The 22,992-nt window shown below is 39.7% G+C and overlaps 1 protein-coding gene across 1 annotated transcript in view; it reads left to right on the top strand.

Annotated features, from left to right (window-relative positions):
* The window catches only part of LOC109855108 (alpha-2A adrenergic receptor), a 91,597-nt gene extending 69,837 nt beyond the window's left edge, over positions 1-21,760 (top strand). The window contains exons 2-3 of the mRNA XM_020428963.1: positions 18,656-19,036; positions 21,132-21,760. Coding sequence (XP_020284552.1) covers positions 18,656-19,036; positions 21,132-21,725 — 975 coding nt within the window. The 3' untranslated portion in view covers positions 21,726-21,760. The remainder of the gene's footprint in view (positions 1-18,655; positions 19,037-21,131) is intronic.
* The last annotated feature ends 1,232 nt before the right edge of the window (positions 21,761-22,992 follow it).

Consider the following 22,992-nt stretch of genomic DNA (forward strand, 5'->3'; position numbering starts at 1 on the left):
TCGCCTGGTTATATGCAGTGTGTAATATCGGACGCGCGCGCTCGCTATATGCGATGCCGGCGCGTCATGGGACATTCAACATCGCTGTTTGAAGGGATCCAAAGCACACACGCTGCAGCACAAACGTGGCTTTCAACTGATTCAGTTCCTCGGAACTCGGAATTAATCATAATCATAAGATACGTGAGACCGAACTAGATCATGTGCAGCATCGGTGATATTTAAGAAAAATCATCTTAATACGGCAAATCTTTTGTTAAAATACATATTCACACGTTATAAAGGTGTTTCTTATCGCACAGTTATATAATCATTATTCACACGACGTTGCGCGCAGAAAAGATAAAATATGCACGAGACTTGCGTACATTGGCGAAATCGGATTTTAGATTAAAAGCTTAAATGTATGGTTAATGCCTCCTAAAAATTTATCATACGCGAAAATGTGTTATCGCACTTAACAAAAATGGGAAATACAATGTGTATATAGAATCTATCTAGAATACATGTTTAAAATAACATAAATAAATATTTAATAATATAACAAAGTCAAAATAAATAAAAACAGACATAATAATTTTACTAACGACAATTACTGACTAATCGAGATTTATACAATATATCGTGATTCTATCGAAAATAACACGAGAAATACGGAAGTGCAATTATACGCAAAGTTTCTTGTTCAAACTTTATTTTCTTATCGAATCAAAAGGTCTCTCGGGTGACGTTCTTTACATCGCGGCGATACGAATCTATGCCATTAATTAGCGGAACAGATGATACCAAAGTCCATTTGCATTTAGGCAATTATTCTCGCGCGGCGTTCTACTTACTTACGTGACATTGAAATCCCCATCGCATCCGGTAAGTTATGATATTTAGCGGAGCGCGAAAGCGAAGGAGATTACGGATATTATTGCATTCAGCTAAGTTTGCGCGATTTCCGCGAACTTATGGATGCAGCATAAACTACAAGCTCGTGACATCGCCACCTGCTAATTACATTGTGTCATTTCGAGATTAGTTGCGAACGTTTCTATTGTGTCCGCGGCGCGCGCCGATCGATCGCGTGATTTTGCGTTTCCAACAAGTTAGCATTATTTTTCTTTCGCCTTCATAAAAGTACACACATATATATAGTATGTTGTTATATATATATTGTATATATATATATATGTATATATATATATATATATATATATATATATATATATATATATTCACACATATATATATATATTCTCTTCATCTCGAATTTGACAATAATCGAGAGTGTACATAAATTATGTATGTAATATCGCGATGTGTGAATGCGCGGTCGACAATTACATGGCGCTTGGCTGCAGGCGCGATCATTAATAATTGAACAACTGTTGATGTCGATCAATAACGAAATGAAAAATACGTCGAGCCTCCGACATCTGGACGCGCGTGTGTACTGGTGACGCTCATATCGCTAAGAGAGAATTTCGTCGGTCGGTTAATATTTTTTCGGAAATTTTTATACGGATCGAGTTCTCGTTTTGCGAGAGGCTAGGATCAAGCTTGTTCAACCGCTGGATCGTGCTGCGGCGGAGATCGGTTTTCTCGTTTCCCACAATTGACTTTCGATGTATTCGACAGTGCGCCGGGCCACCCCCGGCGGAATTACGGTGCGAAAATCGCACCACGAGTGGCTTAAGCGGAAACAGTAGGCAACTATTTTCTGTCTCTCTTTTTCTCTTTGTTTCTCTCTTTCTTTCGAACGGAATTGCATTCGACGATTTGCCGATTAGATGATACACATACACGCGGAACAGAGAGAGCGAAGAGCTGTCTCTCTATGTACCATATCCCCATAGGTCGCGCATACGCGGCGTAGTTCATGTACGACGAATACATAAGGGAAGATACGGTGGATCTACATTCGCCGGGAGAGCGGTGAAAAGAAATATCGTTTCGACGAAACATTTTATCTAATCCCACAGAGACCATAATCGCGTCTTTGCCATTCATTCTTTCGCAGTTTTGCAAGCGTCGTCGTCGTCGTCGTCGTTGTTGTTGTTGTTGTCGTGTATATCGTGTGTGTGTGTGTGTGTGTGAGCGATAAAGGATTTTAAATGGAAATTTTCTGACCACTTGTTTGCGTTTATATCTCGCGAATATTTTTTTATGCGCGTACTTTTGTACTTCAAGTGGCGGCAACACGTCGACGTAACGCTATCGTAGCTGCCGGTGTTACACCGAATTTTTTGGTTAATCAATTCAAAAGCTCAGAAATTACCGCACGTAACATTGCAAAATAACTTTTCGCATTTCTGTGAAATATATAATCCCCTTATATTCGCGTTATGCAATCTACAACCCATTCAGGCGATTTATTATGCTGCAAAGTATAATGCTGATCGCGCATGCGAGTGTTGCAATAAATTTCGCCTGCATGAAATTTTATTTTTTCAATTAGTTTTAGTAGTATTTGCGAAAATATACGTTATTGAATCGAGTTTCAACACAGTTTTCCTGATGGTTTTTATACGGAAAAAGAATATGCGTACGTACACGTGTGCAGCTATTAGTATTCAAAATTATATTCCCTAACGATGCACAATATTGCACGTGACCGAATTCATTTATTTCATATTTGTTAATGAATATTTTTGATGCAAATAAATAGAGCTTGAAAAATTTACTCTCAACAAGTTTTTTTTATTATTCACAAATTATACCGTGTTTTTTTACATGGTCGAAATCATTATTATTTTTTGTCTCTTTTTTTCATTTTGTGAATTGTACAATGTACGCAATAGGACGCCAAAGTCCAGGTTCGAATATCTGACACTGTCCGAATATCCGAGGACGTTGAAAAATACAAACAGAGTTGCGTTTACGTCACGTTAAAAAAATGGCCGAAGTACGATCAGTTTGACCAGAAAATTGTCAATATCCAGTTAGGTTAGGTTTCCAAAAAAAAAAGAAAAAACAGAAAAAAATAGATAAAAATTTTCATTACTCGAATTACTCGGATATTTCAAATAGCGCGGCTGTGAGTTCTCGGCACGATATATATGTGTGGACGATCTATCTCGTCAAGAATCAGCTTATGTAACAAATTGGCGTTCTCGTCACGCATTCTCCAATTTTGGATTAACACGAGACGAAAGCTCAAACTGAATTTAGGTCTCAGAAATATATCAAAGGTAATTTCATTTTGGCCGTTAAAACATGCAGCATCCCGCCTCATCTGTTATTCCGTATGTAGCCTCTCATAGGTTTAATACGTTGCCTCGCTTCTCCACGTGAACCATTACGCATTCCCGACGGCATTCCATAGTCACTTTCATGTGGTCCCAAAATCCTCCATTCTTAATTTCAACCGACACGAAACGTTTAACGCGTGTCTTTCATTAAATCGCGGTGCCCGACATTTCTTGAATCTTTAGCATCTTGTGAAAAAAAAACGTGTTTACAATTTTAAAATTCACGAAGAGCGTGTTACGCGATTTTGCTTCGTTTGTGTTATGCCAATGTACTGGTGACATATCATCTCTGATGACGCGTTGCTTGCGTCAGATTATTGTAAATCATCGAACAATTATCAAATCGCGACGATATCGCGAGATAATCATGCGTCTTAATAATTTCGCTCTGAAAAATAACAACGACATTTTCGGAATAGCAAAATAATTGAACGATCCGCCTCTAAATCTCTTTTGCTTACGTCTTTTTTTACTTATATTCTTTGAACATATCCATTCTTGGATCGAAGTGTATACATCTTCCGCCGTTGAAAAGAATTCGCTCGCGTGAATTTCTTTGAGAGATAAAAAAATTATGGAGTAATAAAAGAATGTTACACACACACACACACACACACGATAAGAAGTAAGTAGCGAAAGAGGAAAACTTCTTTCTCTCGAAGCGGAAGGAAACAAAGCGGAAAACGAAAATGCACTGCGCAACAAGCGACTGCGAATTTATGTTGCCGTGTGTGCGAACAGATACTTTTCGCTCGACCTTTCCACAGATAAAAGGTAACATATAATATAAAAAGGATATAATGTTCCTTGTACTGGATCTTCTTATCGTGCGCTGACAAGCAAGTCGCTCGATCATCTGTGGGCGCGCCGCGAGAGATGTTAAAAATTGACAGGAAGAGGATCATGAGATTTTGCAGAGAGTATCAATGGCAAAAGCATGACGCGGAGAAATCCGTTCAGAGAAGAACGCGGGTTTGAGAAAAGCGAGATGGACCGGTCGGGGGACATTTCGCGCGATAGCGGACAAAAGGAAAAATGTGCAAGAAGGGAGAGTGGCGTATTGAGAAAACGATGGTCGATTCGGAGCGATATCGGCGAGACAAAAGCAATGGAGAAGACGCCATCTCTGTACAAAAATAGGGAAAAAATCCTGTATGAATAGGACGGACGTGATGAAGAAGAAAGATGAAAAGACGTCACAGAATGTGCGCGCGCGCAGAAGGATATTAAAATGGAAAAAAAGCTACATACAAATGGCAGGTATAGAAAATGCGGGAAACTCCGCTCAAAGTTTGTTCCTAAACAAAACGTTTTAGATTTCATGTCAATTTATAGCTGTTTTTTTTTTCTTTCTTTCGCCTATACTTAACGCGAAATTTATTTATTCTTGCACATAACGAGTTTGTTTTGTTTCGTGTTAAGTATTCGTTTGTCGTTATATTCTGCATTGCGTTCGTTACTCAATACAATGCCCTGTTGTTGGTCTTTTGTACTACGGATCCTATAGTTTAGTTTAGTTTGCGGAGAGTGTCTCGTGCGCGCGAAGAGAAAATGTCACGTACTTTCATTTTGGCTTTCTTTTCAAGCTGAAAGTTAATTTTACGCGACTTATGATGGAGCATTGTCGCATGCGAGACACGGGAGGAGTCTGACGTTACACCTACGCAAAGTAAACTTGTAATACACGTGCGGAAAATAGCTGTAAATAAAGCTACAGTGACATCCAGGAATCACATGCCACTGAACGCGATATACCTATATATATATATGTTTCTTTAGACGCTATGAAAAGACACATGTGCCTCGCCATGTAACTATATTTAAATTAACGATAAAATAAAACTTTCTTTCATTAAAAAAAAAATATTCTAACAATGCAAACAAAAACAAAAACATTCACAACTTGACTTTTTCTTTGTTTATCGAATTCATTCAGATTCATTGGAAGGTGTAATAATTCTCAAAATAGCGAGCTGTTACACGTTCATATGTGCAATTCCGTCCAACCGATCAGATTTGCGTAGGCGAATAAACGTGTAAACACATTTCAGCGGGAAAAAAATATTTACTTGACAAATTGATGTTTTCTGTGTGTCTACCATCCAATAGAACAAGAGCCACGTTTTGTAAGTTAGCGCTTACGTCGGCATAGTGTAGATTCGAATGCAGATATTTACGCGAAAAAGTTTTCGTGATCAAATTTTTCTCCTGTGTACTCGCATGAGAAAACTTGGAGTCAGAAGTCGGAGAAGGAAAAAAATTGTCAAAAGTACAAAAAAACTACCCAAAACAAACTGTCGTCAAATACGACTGATGGTGTTTGCGATAATCAAAGAACCATGTGCATATATACACATATACACATTCAAGAAGACAAAGTTGTTATCGAAGAAAACTCCCACGCGCGAATGAATTTTTTTCTTTTTTTCACGAAAAAAGAGTAAAAGGAAAGAGAAAAGTGCTTACACACACGTGTGTTGACACATCAAGCTATGTATGACGCAATCCGAGTGAAGTTTTGCACGTCGGTATACGTGATGTTAATGAATCTGTGACGTAAACAATCTGCACGTTTTTTAGAAACTTTTTAGATGAAAACAAAAAACAAAACTTTTTAATACATTTTTTATTACAGATTGTTTTTTTTTTTTTTTTTTTTAAGAAGAGGAGAAATCGATTCTTTTTTCAACGTATGCGCATCGAACAATTGAAAAAGAATATATCTTGAAAATGGTTCGCAGTGTCTATTGCACCGATTGCGGCAATGAAAACGGAATATAAGCATCGATATATTGATGTACATCGTTTCGAGTTATAGCCGTTTTTCGGTTCGACGCAAACAATGTGTGGATTGCGGTTGATATTTTACCTCGATTGATTTCAGAAATTTATTAACCAAGGTAAACCAACATTTGGAAAGCCAAATAACGGTTATATTCTCACGAACTAATCGATTACAGTCAGCGGAGCTGACCATGTATGTATTGAATTAGATACAAACAATAGCGTTCGCAATTAATTTCTACAGTAGAGGACGAGTGAATTGAATCCTTATTATATTTTAATAATATAAATTTAATAATTCAGTAAGGAGCGTCTTGTTAATATACTAACTATTGGTTATTGCTGCCATACGTTAAAGCTTTATGTGCACAAATCATCGTTGTATAGAAAATAGATTATTCGATATAATGCAGTCAATAATTTCTAATTAATTTTACCGATTTATTCAAACATATATAGATATATTTTAAATATGTATAATATGTACATATATATATATATATATATATATATATATATATATTTTGTGATAACAAAATATTAGTTTTAGACAATAACGCTTTACACATCAGTATATATCGAATTATCGCGATACAAAACAAGAATGTAGCAATTAACGCGCCATCTATGACATAATTTCATAGTCTATATATGAGATTATTATAACAATGATTTATCGTGCAATAAAACCGCGGAATCAGCATAACTGCAGAATGTTACAACGTCGCATGTACCACAAATCCGAGTTAATGAGAAATGTCAATAAGCTGAATTGCGCGAAATATAACTGAATCGGGATGATACGCTTAAATCGCCTGCGAAAATCATCGTTAATCAAATTAATATAATACTCGTCCTGTAATTTTAATCTACTTTCGATCATAAAGTGAGAAAATAAAATAAACATCAAGTTTGATTTACGAAATTAAACTTCATAATATTATCTTAACATGTGTTACTTTCATTGCTAAAGAAATTAATTAATTTTTAAATTTAGACAACATATTTGTCGGCATACTTGTATAGAGAGGAAAATAGTTTGATTTCTTAAAAAGTAAGTGTAAGCAAAGTTTAAAGGACTCGTGCGACCTCTCGCATGCCAGAAACTACTCTAGAAAGTTTACTTGTGTTTAAGAATTTAACCGTGAAACTGCACATCGTGTTCTGTTTCTCAATTTGCTTCAAATTGACCTGGTGTTTTTATTGCCACGTGAAAACTATGATTAATAAAGCACGAACTCGGGAAACCTCATATCTACTCTATCATTTTCTATTAGAAAAAAATAAACGATTGACTCTAATGTAATAAATATTATTATATATAATGTAATAAATATTATTATATATAATATGTATATACATATATATATATGTATTCACAAATAAATAAAATAAAAAATAACAAATACATGTTTATAATAATATTTCAAAACATTGAATTTCTTTTATCAGTATATCGTTATTATGTATATTAGTATTTTTATATTCTAGTTTTATCGGTTTCTTTGATTTAAATTTCAAATAATCGCGTACGCGCAATTGAAAGTAATAACTTTTGAGGGTCGAGAGATGTGAAGATTATTCCGAACTCGGAGCGAACATGTGAGAAGGATTTAAAATCAGGAAAGAAAAGACAGAGTAGCGTTTCCTAGTTTCCAAGTCTCGTAGAGAAAGGGTGCAGTGAAAATATATGTGGGGAAATTATCCAAGTTGGTAAAATTCTCTCAGTTCTAAAGCACCGCAACGCGGAATATCATTTAACGTTTTTCTTTTTGCTCTTGTAAAACTAGCCACATTTTATATAAATCTGTTTCTCGCTGAATAGCACTCCTGGTAATAGCCAGGGGAATAATGCAATTATTAAAACATTATTTTAAAATAAAAAGGGAGAGATGTACAAATAAAAGCAACGCTGCGGCGTTTATGCTTTATGATACGCGATAACTTTAACGAGAACGAGACCTCAATCAATTACACAACAGAACTAAATTGCAAGTTTCAATCACCGATTGGTAAAATTTTCCCAATAATGGCGAGTAACCTATACATACATATACCGAACGCGCGACACATTACGCGAAGGCAGCTGACGCTCTCGCGCGACCGCCACGTCGCCGATCCAAGCGCAAATTTTGCGAGCGCAATAACAATTGAGTCTACTAATTTATTGTGACCGGCGAATTCGAGCGAGAAATTAAATCTAAAGCGAGAGAACAAACCGTCGCGATAAATCTCCTAAGGAGATGTCGTGGCCCATATGCGCGCTCTTTTTCTACCGACCATGCGGAAATTAATGAAAATGGACCGAGAAATGGGACGCGCGGCTTGTGGGCGTTAGTCGCTTCCCGCTTACGTGGTCATGCATGTCTGAAGCGGTGTCGACCGCATCTTCTTCATGATAGCACGGCGGACAACACTTTAAGGACCGCGCAATGCCGCGGCACGTATCAACGCGCTTCATCGTCGCTTTTCCACGACACCGCCTGTTTTCCATGTGGACAGAAAACATTCTTCTTCGCGACTCGACGCACGCCAAGCTCGAGCAAAATGCGCGCGACGATGAATCCAGGCGGTTTTCCCGAGCAAAGTGCTCGCGCATTATAAATTTGCATAAATTAAATTTTCTTTGAAACAAGATTCAGAAGGTGGAGAAAGAAAAGAGCCGGGAAAAGCCATGATTCGCTCCCGCTCGTGTCACAATGTCGTCGTGTCATCTCAAAACTTGCTTTTCGTCGGGAATGTCGCGCCATTTTTCCCTAACTACTTCATCCCTTCGCAATTCGCTCCAGCTGTCTCGTCTTTATCTTTTTCTCGAGTTCTTCGCTGCAGCTTGCGCGCGCGCACGTGAGCTTCATTCCTCGAGTCGCCGTTGATTCTTCTTCCCCGCGGCTTCAAACCGCGTCTTGTTTTTCTCCTTCGGGACCTGGAACTATTGTTCTCTCGGCTTAACGTGGTCGTAGTGTACTCCCGATAGGTTTGAAATTGCCGGCGCTGCCACTTCCTTCGTCGGTAAGTCGGGCCGACCGCAATTCTCCGATATACTCTATCACCCGTCGGCGCGAGTCAACCAAATTAAATTGACCGAAACAAAACAAAAAAAAAAAAAAAAAAAACAATCATTAAAAGTCCATGACAGGCGCGCGCCCATCAGACTTTTCCTCAATGTTCGTTCGTCGATGCCAATTATCCTGCTAGATGTTCGCAAGAAGTCGAAGATATAGCTAGTACACGATCGACGTCAATTATAAACGCACGTATAACGTTGACGTCTCGCATGAATAACATTAAATACTAAAAGCCTCACGTGTCAAGTTAATATGCGCAAAGTATAACATGTGTTTCAACACAATTGACAGACACGTATTACCCTCGGAACCAATTTATTTGACAAGCCGCAGTGCATCTCAACCGCTCCGTTCGATTAATCACTATTTTATTAAACAAATTGTACCATTTGATAGACGCGATTAAGTGGCGCTACAAGAAAATTATTTATCTTGTTATTTTAGAGCCGACGCGATTCTTTTTATAAACCTTCCGTCTTTTTTTTTTTTTTTTTTTTTTTTTTTTTATTGCGCTACAAGAAATCGCGCTTATGAAGATTTAGTGTTTCAATCTCGTATACGACACCGCGCACGCTTCTTCCAGTTTTTCGCCGACTTCGAAATCAAGAAATCTCAGGTTACACCTTTATTGCTCCCTATGGAATTTCGGTGTTCAACCGTCGTACAGTGATTTACTTGCAGCCCCCTTACTCCGATGCTTTACGAGCATCCGTCTCATACGACGATATATGGGAAGCTGAATTTACATGGGCGCGCGAAACGGTCTCGTGGCGATTAAAAGTTATATATGCGGAAGATATAAACGCGCACGCATACTTTCCATCATTTTTACCGCAGACACATGTTTGACGGTTATTGATACTGACAATTATTGATATTGCACACTGCTTCGCTTTTCGAATTCAATATTTCTACGAGAGAATGAATATACGTAACACATGAGAATGAAAATATAATATTTATGAACGTAAAACTATTGTTGAATTATTTTCATTCTCTTTTGTGCGTGATATTTTTATATAAGTTTTGTGTTTTCATTTTCATGCGAACGTTAGAGAGATAATATACATTTTAATTTTCATAAAACTATGTTCCTTCTCATAAAAGAGTGTAATGAAAGAAGGAACGATGTTTTGTTATCAAAAGAATATTAAATTTCTTTTATTTATGTTCTTCCACACGTAAGCATACGGATAAATAAATAATTAAGAGTAATGTTTGAATGAGAGAGAGAGAGAGAGAGAGAGAAATTAAACGGTTGGATTATCTAAATTTTATTTTAAGTAAAATTTTTTTATATAAAAAAATTTTATATAAACAAATTTTAGTTAATTATTAGTGTACAGAAGGACAACTGCATGCTATTGAATTAACGAAGGCAAATGTGAGCACGGTAGAATACATTTGAATAAAATATAAAATTTGTAGTTCAGAAAGAAAAAGAAAAAGAATGGAAGAGAGAGAGAGAGAGAGAGAGAGAGAGAGAGAGAGAAGGAAAAGAGAACGAGAGAAGAAAGAAAAAGAAAGAGACAGAGGCCAAAGTCTTATTAGCTATAAACTACAACAACGTTGTCTTACACAATCAAATTAACAAATTAGCCCAACAAGAAACACTTCTCTTAAGATTAAGTGCTACTTATATATAATAAGAAAATAAAACTGGAAAGTATACCAAGATCCCCCGCATAACTTTGACCTGAATACCACGTTTCAAGCAGAGTTAGCAGCAATTCTGAAAAAAACATTTTTCATGTTTACTTTAATCTGAGCGCAACTTGTGCAAACTGAAAGAAAAAATACAATTCTGCTGTTAAATTTTTTACTAACATTTTCTCACTTACACATTTTGAACAGTAATTTACGAAAATTCAGGATGTACCAGGTGCAAACCTGGTGCGTGTCAATCAGAATAATTCTCTTCTCTCACCGTCAATCCGTAAGTCACATAAAAAAACCGTAAAATTTTATACGCACTAAAAAAATGACATTTCAAATATTTTATATGTAAATATATATTTATTACATATATATATATATTACATATATATATATTTATTANTATGTATATATATATGAATATAACGAAATGCCAATTCAAAAGTTAACGTTGAGGAATGCGATTACCCCACAGATCTACGGTGACAGGATCGCCGTAGAAACGCGAAATTACACGCTGACGAGCGATATTCGTTTGTGTGTTGTGAAACGCGCAACACCGCGAGATTTCGGCTGTTATTCAAAACGTACACCTCGTTCACTCAGTGCCAGGGCAATACCGGAGTTACAACCCTCCATTTCGAGCGATATGGCACTTCGCGCAAAGATAAAAAAAGCGGCGAACAGTATATATTTCCATATCGTTTCATATTCTCATCTCTATTGTTACCGGATACTTCCTTCGTCGCGTTATAATGTCTCTTCGTGTTAAAAAAAAAAAAGAAAAAAAAAGAAAGAGAGAAAAGAAAAAAGAACAGCGAAAAGACGTGCGCGCGCGCAATGAAAAAGGATCCTTGCAATCCTTACGCGGAAACGAGATCCAGGTCGTGTATATTATACGCGGACTTGTTCGGTGCGTGTTCTATCTTCTCTCTGTCAAACCGTTCTTTTTTTGCTGCAAGCGCGCGTATATGCGACTGCAATATCAAAAACTTTCCATCCGTTTCTGACAGACCCATTGATTATTCTTCGACGCGTTGGTTCTTTTTTTTTTTTTTTTTTGTTACAAAGCACATAATTTTCTCGATACAATCGCACGTCGGAACTTACAGCCACGTTGTGTAGGTTTCTTGTCTCTGGCGTAACACGATTGTATATACTCGCGATCTTAATTACGCGTGCCTACGATTTTACGCGTCATTTCTTTTTATTCTTTTTTTCTCTCATTCATGACAAACATCGAAGTTCCTTTAGAATTGTCGCAGCGCGCTTTGTTTAAAAGGCAATAAAGATACAACATTTGTTACATTACATTGTGAGAAAACAATGACTCTTTCATTACGTTAAAAATAAAGAATTAATATTGAACAAAGAAGCGATGATAGAGAAAGAGGCGGAGGAAGAAAGAGAAAGAAAAAGAAAAAGAGAAGGAGAGAGAGAGAGAGAGAAAGAGAGAGAGAGAATCGATATTTTACAATCCAATTTGTTACTTGTACAAGCAAAATATATTGTGTGCTCGCGCACAAAGTGCACAATAAAATGTTAAATGATAGATATGCGCGGAGAAAAACGTAAAAATTTATAATATATATTATCGTACATCATATTATGCGCTGCTGATATATCGAGAGAGATCTGCATGGCGCGGAAGCATCAAATTCGGCGTCATATATCACAGTTCCGACCACAATGTCTGTCATGGCACTCAATACGCCAAAGCTTGATATGCGTCGTGCGATGTGCATCGCACCGGTTATGTCTCTCTGCTATCGTTGTTTGTCGCACGCCGCAAACTCGAAATTAATTTCTTCGTTTCACAGTTTTATTTCGCCGAGATGTCAGCGTCGACACCGAGCATTCTCCGGGTATTCATAATAGCCGAGCAACAAAGGCGAGAAGACTATTAATCGAAGCTTCAAAGGAGCTTCGAAAGTCGAAAGAGAAAAGAAGAGAGCGCCCCGTACTGACAAATCCATAATCTTCAAAATTCCCAACAAAAGCGACAAACCGTCGTCGACGGGTCGATATTGAACTTCCGAAATTAAAAGATGTCTCATAACAAAGCGGACGCAACAATATTTTACGATGAACGTGTACGATGAATATGTACATAAATAAATCTCTCTCTCTCGTGTAGAGAGACGATAATGGAACGCGATGTGTATAGTCACGCGTAAGCTTCTTGATTCCCGCGTACGATTGATGATTCAGTGCCGCGTGAATCGTTAATTAAATGTCAATAGTAAATATCTCTCTCCTCGCAATATATTAACGTCGTTTGTATAAACCGTTGTTTGTTGTTCACGAAAATAAGAAAACAAAGGACGCGAGCTTAACATTGGCTCGAGTACGAGTGACAGATTTACGTTAACGCGTTAATACACCTTGCGAAAACGTAATCTTTCGCGAGAGTTATACGTATATGTGCTATACTCACACGTTCAATACATCACAGTTTCAATAGTTCGGAGTGACGGAGATTTATGAGCCAAAAGCCGTACGTCTCTCTAATATCCTTCTCATCTTCACCCTCAACATGACGTTAGCTTAAAAAAAGCAATTAGAGAGAAACCAGTGAGAAGGGTCATGCTTGCGCACACATACGGCAAACGGAGTCAAAGAGGAATGTTGATAGAAAGAAAGTGAATGAGAAAACTGACGACGAACGTTGAGGACGGGAGGGAGGTGAATTTTAATTGGGTCGGACAAAGTATGTACTTGCCGTTATTTGGCCGGAGAGAGCGAGCGCGAACCTCGGGATATCCTTCGCTCTTTCGAGGTCCGTTGAACATCGCTGTAGTTACACGAACAGCTATTACACTTTGGCGTAACGTACAGCGATAAAGACAGAGAAACCAAGATCTTCCGGAAAGCGTGTGCCACGCGTGTGTCCGGATTCCACGGAACGTGCCCGAATTGCTGCAATTCCGTGACGTAAAGCCGTATCTTTCAACAAAGATAATGGACCGAGCGCAATTAACGTTTATGAGTTTACGCAGTCAGTGTGATAATGTTTGGGTACACAAATTGTCGAACCGTCAGATCTTCTCTTGAGCGTTCGCACAAGCAAAACTAAAAGATTATACTTAAATCCTTTGTGTTTTCTTGAATAGTTTACTTGAAGCGGAAAAAAAGTATTATGCGCGTATTCGCGGGGATTAGTTAATCACACACGGTTTTCATCGAACTGCTACTTTGCCGATGGCAAATAGCGACGTTCGTTCATCGTTCAAACCGCCGCGTTCGTCGTTCATACACGTGCAAAGTTCTACAAACATACCTTTCTCCATGCCGTCTCTTCTCGCAAGACAAACTCAAACAAGTATGAGGCGGCGATGTTATACAAGCAATTTCACCCTCTTCTGCTCCAGGCGACGCTAATCGCTCCTGCACATGTTTGCATATCACCTTGCCCTTGACACTGTCGTTAGAGCCAGTGCGAACGAGCTTCCAGGAGCGCCACTTGTCCTAATTTTCCCGCCCGATCCTAATTATACGACGTCCAGCGAATATAAAGGAAGTAGGACAGAAGAGCGTTCACAACTTCGTTTCGAAGTTGAACGCCTTTAACCTTTAACATTCTGGAACCCGTTCGAACGTACGCGCATATACATCGGAGAGTCAATAAGTCCCGCGTTCCGTTTTGGAACCGGATGCTTCGAGTATTGAGCGTTGAATATGCGCCGCTTGTTTATTTTTAAAATAAATAAATAGCACGATATCTATCCGATTCTGCGTCATGTGTCGCGTATTTCTTGCACAAAATTTTCTAAATAAATCAATCGCATCGGCGATTATTTATTTATGTAAGCTAATGTATCTTTTTTTAGTAATAAAATATCTCGAAATCAATAATCCAAATTTACCGATAATTGCATGATGATTTCAGCTCTCGTGTTTTCGTTAACATAATTTGTTTTATTTATTACAATATTAGCGAATAAAATTTACACACAGTTTCGGTATAACGTTATCTAATTGATCTTAAAATTGCGTTTATTATTGTCGTTATTGTATTAAACTTCGGTTTATCGAAACACACACTCGCATGAAAACTGCGCGTGTGATTTTCTCTCTTGGATAGAATATATCTATGCATTTTACTCGAAAATCAGCAAATATTTACTGATTCAGATAGTTATATAAAAATAAATCTTTCACTGAGAATCGATCAGACGAAATCAATCACTCAAATTGTTATTGATTCTATTTAAGAGAGTGTATATATTGTTGTCGCACATTAATTTATTCGTCGAGAGGATTTCCATATACGTCCGAGCAACGTGATGTGTCATTTCGAGAGGAAAGGGAGAACGATAAACTCGACAAAACGACAAGGCTCTCGCCGAAGAAAGAATCGAAGGACGTAATACACCGCGAACGATTCTCCAATCCTTCTGTTTTTTCATTCAGAAAGTGAAGCATTTGTTTGTTCCTCTAACGCTCTCATTTTTTCCTGCCAGCTTCTCTCACACCGGTTATTTCCATTCTCATTTGTCTTATCATCCTTCTGCCACAACAGCGCGCGAAAAGCAATCAATTTATCACGAGCACGCGTATATTTATGCGTAAGTGTGATATGCGTGAGCACATGTATATATATATATATATATATATATGTATATCGATATATATATGAGAGAGAAAATCTCACGGGAGAAAGAGAGAAAATAGCGAAGGCCACGTATTATACACTGAATATGCGAATCATTTTTCCATTTTAGATATTCCTTTTCAACGGCGGCGTCGACGACGTATTGCTGTTCGCTCTCTCGTCATTACACACAAGATTCGAAGCGTGCGCGTCGAATATCAGCCGTCTTCGGATAGCAATATTTCATCAGATCGAACGCACTTGTGACAATGATATGCAAATTTATATTTTCGCTTTGCTGTACACGTAGCGCGCAAAATTTCAATTCAATTTGTTTGTTCTACTACAAAAGCACGTATATATTTTGTTCGATGTTTGCTCAAAAGAATTGGCAATTCTTTCCGCGTTGCGATAAGAATTCCTCGGATCGCTTCCCCCAACATTCGGCACGAGCGCGTGATCCAATAACGATGTCGTCGGGTGCGTTTTTCTATCCGCGTCGTTCTCTCAAAACTGCGCGACGTCGTGCGCGACAGGTATCTCCTCTGGGAACTCCGGTTGGTTTTCCCACTTTTTTCGACGAGATTCCAACTTTCAGACCGCATTGTCTGGACTGCGTGTGCGGAGGGGTCCCCGGCTCGCGTCAACCTTACTATTCATATTTTCATGAATTTTCATTCGACCGCTCGCGGGATTGCTCGTTACTTTGTGTGTGTATTTGTATTAGCGTGCGCGCGACGCAACGATGGAGAGAGACTACTGGTTTGGAATTCTTGCAAAATCACAATCAACCGAGTTTTGTTTTTTTTTTTTTTTTTTTTTTTTTTTTTTTTTTTTTTTGCTCCAATGGATCGTCAAAATGGAAATGCGCGCAAACGGCGGAAAGCGCGAATAATCTTGATTCGTTGAAAATGACATCGGATTACTCGCCTCGTCGCGTTCTCCGGCTTCAATCTCACGTCGAAACGAAAAGAATTCTTTTAAAGCAGTGAGAAATATGGCACGCTCTTCGAGCTTTGTCGCTTGTATATTAACCATGTGGAAGAACCTATTAGTGCGAATTATACAATGGTACTTTTTGTGAATTTTTTTACATAATTTTTTACACAGACTCTCCTTGCCGCAAAATTCAAAGGGAAAATAAATTCTCTTTTCCTTAACGAGGTGGTGTCTGATATGACTAAAAAATATTTCACGAACTTTCCAAGCGCACTTTCTCGACGCGAAAAGACTAAGATAAATCTGTGTTTTCGCGGTAGCACCTTACCATTCGACAAACAAGCTGCTTGCTCGGCGCAGCACATTGACTTTCGCGCTTTCATAAATTTGAATTCCCCGGCCCGAAGAAATTGCTCGTTACCTCATGCGTTTACGCCTCGTGGTTGTACACGTGGTGCACACTTTTGGAAATTTCTTTTCCTGTCGCGATAAGAAAAACACCAACTCGGAGATAGCAACCTGCCGTGTCAAGATATGCTCATCACAAAAAAATGAGAGACAACAAAAAACGAAACTTAAAATTGGTCAATCACACAAGTACAGCATTTATTTATCGCAAAACATCCTGCAAAAGGTTCATACAGCTCAATATTAATCACTTTTTGATAATTCCATCACGAACCCAAGGACTGTCTTCCATAGCTGACAATTTGAAACTTAAAATGTCTCTTAAGAAATTTAATTCACACTACGGTCGTTTAATTTCTGTCTTTGACGGGCGGCTTTAAATAATTAATACCCGACTGAAACAGATCTCTTGCAAGTTCTAAGTCATGGACTTCCGAACTTTTTTAATTTACGGCTCGAAGTTGATAATTTGATACACTTCGAAGTGTGTGATTTAATACGACTAATAGACGTGAAGAGCTGATAACCGATGTAACAATAAAATTCACTTCAAATTTAATCAATCAATTGTTTTTAAAATTTCTATGTAAATCAGCGTTAAAAAAACTAACGAACGTGAATTAAGCAAAATTATAAAGCAATTTGCTGCAGAGAGAAAAACAGAGAGAAAAAAGAGGAATAAAATACAATGCAACCTTTAAGTAGATTATTCTAAAGTGTATTAATAATTCGTAAGTTGAATAAAGACAATACATGACTAAATATCAAAATTAAAATTACTCTGAACTTAGATAGCGTTTAAAAGTTCCGAGAATATATTCTTCTTTAATTGTGAGCCCATTGTGAAACACAATTCAAAGGTTTCGGGTCACAGGCATAATAAAACAGTAGACGAAACTTCGACAAAAGTGCAAGAATTAACATTTTTGTTCGAAAATTTCACGCAATTCTGTTTCCTTTAAACTTTAATCAAATATTTCTGGTAGTTTACATTATAATAATAGCGTTTTACATCACGCATCCGTTTGATATAACTTATTTGCGCTTAATCGTTCGCGTTTAATCGCAGCTCGTAATACGCGCGCGATACGACGTAACGAGATGTTACACTAAGTAGCTCGCTACCAAGTTTCCTTAGCAGGCGCTGTCACGTACTACTATACCGTACTTTCTAATAGCAATTGCATTAGTGCGCGCGCGCGCACGCTGTGAAATGTGCTCGCGCGCGAGTTACGCGGCGAAATATAAATTTGAATATAGTTTAAGCCAGCGCGTCGCGTTTATGCGACCGCGTCGCGCGCGCGGCTTAAACAAAATTAAATTTTGTCGTACTCATATTTGCGCGGCCTGTGTGTACAAGCGCGGTTCTTAAAGCGAGATTGCGACGCAATTCTGTCCCGCACTTTAGACACACCCGGGTTAACTTCTTCTACTTCCTTCATCCGGATATCGCTTATGTTTTGCAACGGCTTTATAAAAGTGTTTCGCCGCGTAGCCTCCTCCTTGGCATCGAAATCAGATCTCCTCCTAGAAATAGAACGTCGCTCAGAATTGGAGGACTTTCCAGAACCGGGGAGGGTTTATTCCGTAGAACTTTATATACCGCACCCACTTGCGCGCGGATATCGGACATATCGTGCGGATGACAACAGAAAATCAATTGACCCACATAACCAGCAATTCGTTAAACGCCGGCCGATGGCAATACATCGTAAAGTGATAATGGAATGTATCCATTAATCCTATTTCCTGAAATACTCTTCCATTGTAGCGAGATTTAAAAGCGAGTGGAAGTAAATGTGATTTCCTCACGCAGAGATAACACAAAACCGCGATACACACACACACACGCACACATAATGAAATATCTTGAAGGAAACATCTACCAGAAAATCAGAGATATTGAAATATGAATATATTGCGAATCGATAGAATTATAAAAAGAAAAATGTCCCTCTTTTTTGTTTCAGTTGTCGGAAGACATCGGATATGTTCTTTACTCCGCTTTGGGTAGTTTTTACATCCCATCCATCATCATGGTCTTCGTGTACGTGCGCATATACTTCGCTGCCAAAGCCCGCGCGCGTCGTGGCATCCGGAAACAGCCACGTCCACGTGCGATGGTGCCGCCGGAATCGCCTGACGTCAGGCAGACCAGCTTCACTCAGAGCACGCCAGCGACGGACACCAAGAAGCCTCCGGGATCAGTCATGGAGAACGTCGCAACGATTGAGAATCAGCCTGTCCAGATACCAATTGTCACGTGCGACTTCGCCAGTGACGTCAGCACGTCAGAGGCTGATCCCGGCGGAGGCACGAGTATCCCAATGGAGGAGAAGGACACGCTCAAGGTAGAGATTTCTAACTGTTTGAACAGCGCTTCTGCGATCTCTCGAAACAAAGTTGGGGCTTAAAATAAAAGTATTGCAAGTTAAAGAGAGAGATAGAGGGAAAGGGAGAAAGAGAGTTGTGGAGTTGCTATAGTCGGGGAAATGTTAGACGAGAAATATTATTTGTTCTTCGAGTTCTGAATCTTCAGCACGTGTTCATACCACCGCTCGAAATCACGGTAAAAAGAATAAAATCCCTCTCTTGTTCTATTCAATTCGCACAATTATTATTGACAGTTAAATTAGAATTTACTCAGTTGTCCCTTTGTGTTTTCGCTCGTAATGCGAATTATGCAATTTTCGGCGAAAGTTCTCTTTTTCTTTTTATTAAATTCTCTTTCGTACAAACGTATACCGATATATCATTCATCGTTGCCATCAAAGATACATTTTATATCATCGAGATGTATCTTGTAAAAGACGTAAGAGCAGAACAGTAGTAAATCTTCGAGAATCAGACATTTCGAGCTGAAATACAGTTGGCGGAATCAAATTGAGGGAAAAATCTCAGACGTGGAATAGAACACAATGCCGCACCGTTATCAGTATCGCGGATCTTGATATCGCGATCAATCGATCATATACGAGCTTCTTTCGCCGTCCCGCGCTTGGATTACTACCTTTCATCGAGTCTCGTAAACTGTATTTCGATACCTTGATAAATTAAAGTCCGTATTGAGGATATTCTATCGACGACAATCATATTGCTTTACGTCAAATGTCGTAAAATTGATACGCGGCTCCGCCATCGATGAGAGGGATATTCTCTGTCGAGATGCGTCAGTCAATATTCATATAATGTGTGTGTTCACGTGTGTTCACAAATACATACACACACACACACACACACACACATACAAATGGATCTATAATTATATATCGAAGTCGCTAATGTGTCAGTCGCGCGTCACATTCTATTGATGTTTGATACAAAAAAAAAACTCGCGTTAACGGCAAACGAACGAGACGTTTTCTAAACGCGAAAGATACGAAAGATTTTCCCCTCAATTGTGACCGCGTCGAGCATTTTCTTATGCAAATGATTTGACGATGAATAAACAGCTTTGTTGGTAAATCACGTCGCAAGAATCGCGAAAAGCTCCATTCGTTCGTCAGGATTATGCAGCAGCATTGCGCGCGACGAGGAAAATTCGTACGCTTGAGATCTCGTTTGTAATTACGTACGAAAACACAGTTTTATGCCGGGGCAGGGAGACAATTGCATGGGGATGAGTTCCTCTCCCCCTCCTCCCATTTCGACTCTGTCGCGCAATTACGCGAGAGTTCTCGTTCAAACTTGAGCGCAAGAACGCCTTTGTTACCCCCAGGCTACGTGTAACAGTTGCATATCAAAGAGTCCTGAGACGATAATCCCGTTGTCTGTTCGTATGAAAATCATACGTCGCGCACACAAGAAGAAAGGCTTCGCTCGCGTCGTGTTTCCGAGATTCGAAGAACACGAAGCAATTTAGGTTTTTTACGTTTTCGAGAAAAAAATGTAACAAAGTAACAAAATGCGAAAATATTGCTGCGTGTATGTTAATTTTTCGCACAAAATTGTCTACTTCTCACTTCGAATTGATTTATCGCGCGATGTATTTTGTGCGGAACTTAAATACACGACGTGTCTCTGAGCTGTTTACAGATTAAGAAGTTTCAGTTTCATCGTGTCTCGCAAATTTACTGTGTATTTAAAATCTTATCTCTCAAAACTAACAAGTTTGTAATAATATACTGTGTATCTAGAGAGCAGAGATTGCTAAAGAACCCGCTCCCTTCGGCGAACTATTATAACATGCTCACGCAGCACTCTAGACTAGGGGTGCTGATATTGCGCGAATGTTATATATCGTGCACATGCATAAACCAGTGTAGCAAGTTCTTTTTTCGTGATTATCTACTTAGATTTAGCTTGCGATATAAAGTTCGACGCGCCAACTTTGGCTCACGGGCACAAGTAATTTTCTTCTTCGCACGAAATGTATTTCATTCCGTCTATCACATAGATTTTCGACTGTATGAGAAAATAATTTAACCTCCCGAATTTTGTCGGCAGGTGAGCGTGCCGGTGCCGGCGCAGAAGAGCAACTTGAAGGCGACGCTGTCGGTGAACGGGGACGGGCAGTCGGGCAATCAGAACGTGCCGGCGCGATGCCGGGCGCCCAGCGTCGGCATCGACGTCGACATGGTGTCCGAGTTCGACCCCTCGTCGTCAGACAGCGGCGTGGTGTCAAGATGCGCGGTGGTGAAGCCGCTCAAGCTGCGACTGTGTCAGCCGATCTTCGGTCGCAAGCACGTAAGTAAATCGAAACGGGATCACGGCGACGGGCACCGTCACGCAGCCAAGGACGATTCCGACTCGAAGACTAAACCGCGCGATCCCGAGAGAGAGAAGCGGAGACTGGCGAGGAAGAAGGAGAAGCGCGCGACTCTGATCCTGGGCTTTATCATGGGCAGCTTCATCGCCTGCTGGCTGCCCTTCTTCGTCCTCTACGTTGTTAAGCCGCTCTCGCCGCAGACGCCGATACCGCCGCAAGCGTTTGCGATCGCCTTCTGGCTCGGCTACATGAACTCCGCGCTGAATCCCTTCATCTACACGGTTTTCAATAAGGACTTCCGCCGCGCCTTTCGCCGAATACTGTTCAAATGAGCGATAAGGTATAGCGTCGATCAAGAAGGACGCTATTGATAATCACATTCTCCGTCCTCGGGTATGTATCGATATCTCGTATACCTCGAGGACGTTATTTCCCTCGATTACATCGCGCCGCGCGACTCGGTTTCCTCGGAGTCACTCCTGAGAGAAACTTATTCGACCCAGGAGAGAATTGTTTGGCGAGGAAAAATATGCGAAAGATGTAGTCAGAAGTGCGGTCGTGTATTTCGAGAACGAGAGACGCGTTTCTGATCGAACAAGTTTTCCGACTGATTTTTTTCGGAATGCGAAGAACCGAACATCGGAAGATGGAATCGCGCATGTAAAATAATCCTTTGACGAGGGCGCGTACACATCTCTTCTCGGGGTTCTCGTCGCTATCGGTCGCGGGAATCTCGTCTCTCTTCTCGATCGTCTCTCGAATCAATGTACAATCCCATCCCGAGAAAACGTTACAATCACTTGGAGAAATGTGAAACCTACAACACTCCGCAAGGGAAAGAGCTTTAAAATTGTCGAAAATACCCAAAGAAACCTTCCTCCGCATTGTTAAAACTAAGATAGAAGACTTCGAATCTCGAAACGGGATGTTCAGAACAGTCTCGGTGACCCGGATTCGCTAAATTATGCGCGTCGAGAGCTTCGGACCGAATCCCGCTCTACTTTTGCACACCTCGCACGAGACTTGTACGAAGGTGCGCACGCAAAAGATCAACGAACTTTGCGCATAAGGCTTCTTGACTGGCCGAGGGAACATAAATTTACCAAACGTATATTTTCTCGGGTTTACATCCTGCAAAGCGAGTCGCTACGTCGACCAAGAGGCAGCATATCGCTCCTTCCTCCATCTGCGCATATTTTTTTTACTGGGCCACTCTTCTTCCACGTAAAGAATAGCGAGGAAAAAAACAAACAAGAAAACGGTGAGATACGGACGCTTCCGGATGGAGGAGAGACACTTTATATATTTCCGTGCCTAATCTCTTGGTCGCGTCCACGAAAGGCATGACAATCCGCAGTTGCGTATCGCGACGCAACGCGCTTGCGTAGATGTACCTTGGGCATGTTACAAAGGAGAATTGGACGAGTTGCAAATTTCATTGCGCGTTATCTGAGCGCGACCGAGCCGGCGGAACCGCGCGGGATGCAATTTCAACAGCGTTCAATCGTATACAATACACACACACACACACACATACACACATACATACACGCAAATTCACTTTGTACGCGCGCGATAATGACGGCAAAAGATGGCGAC

This window comes from Pseudomyrmex gracilis, unplaced genomic scaffold (assembly GCF_002006095.1).
Source record: "Pseudomyrmex gracilis isolate BER0280 unplaced genomic scaffold, ASM200609v1 scaffold_81, whole genome shotgun sequence".
NCBI lineage: Eukaryota > Metazoa > Arthropoda > Insecta > Hymenoptera > Formicidae > Pseudomyrmex > Pseudomyrmex gracilis.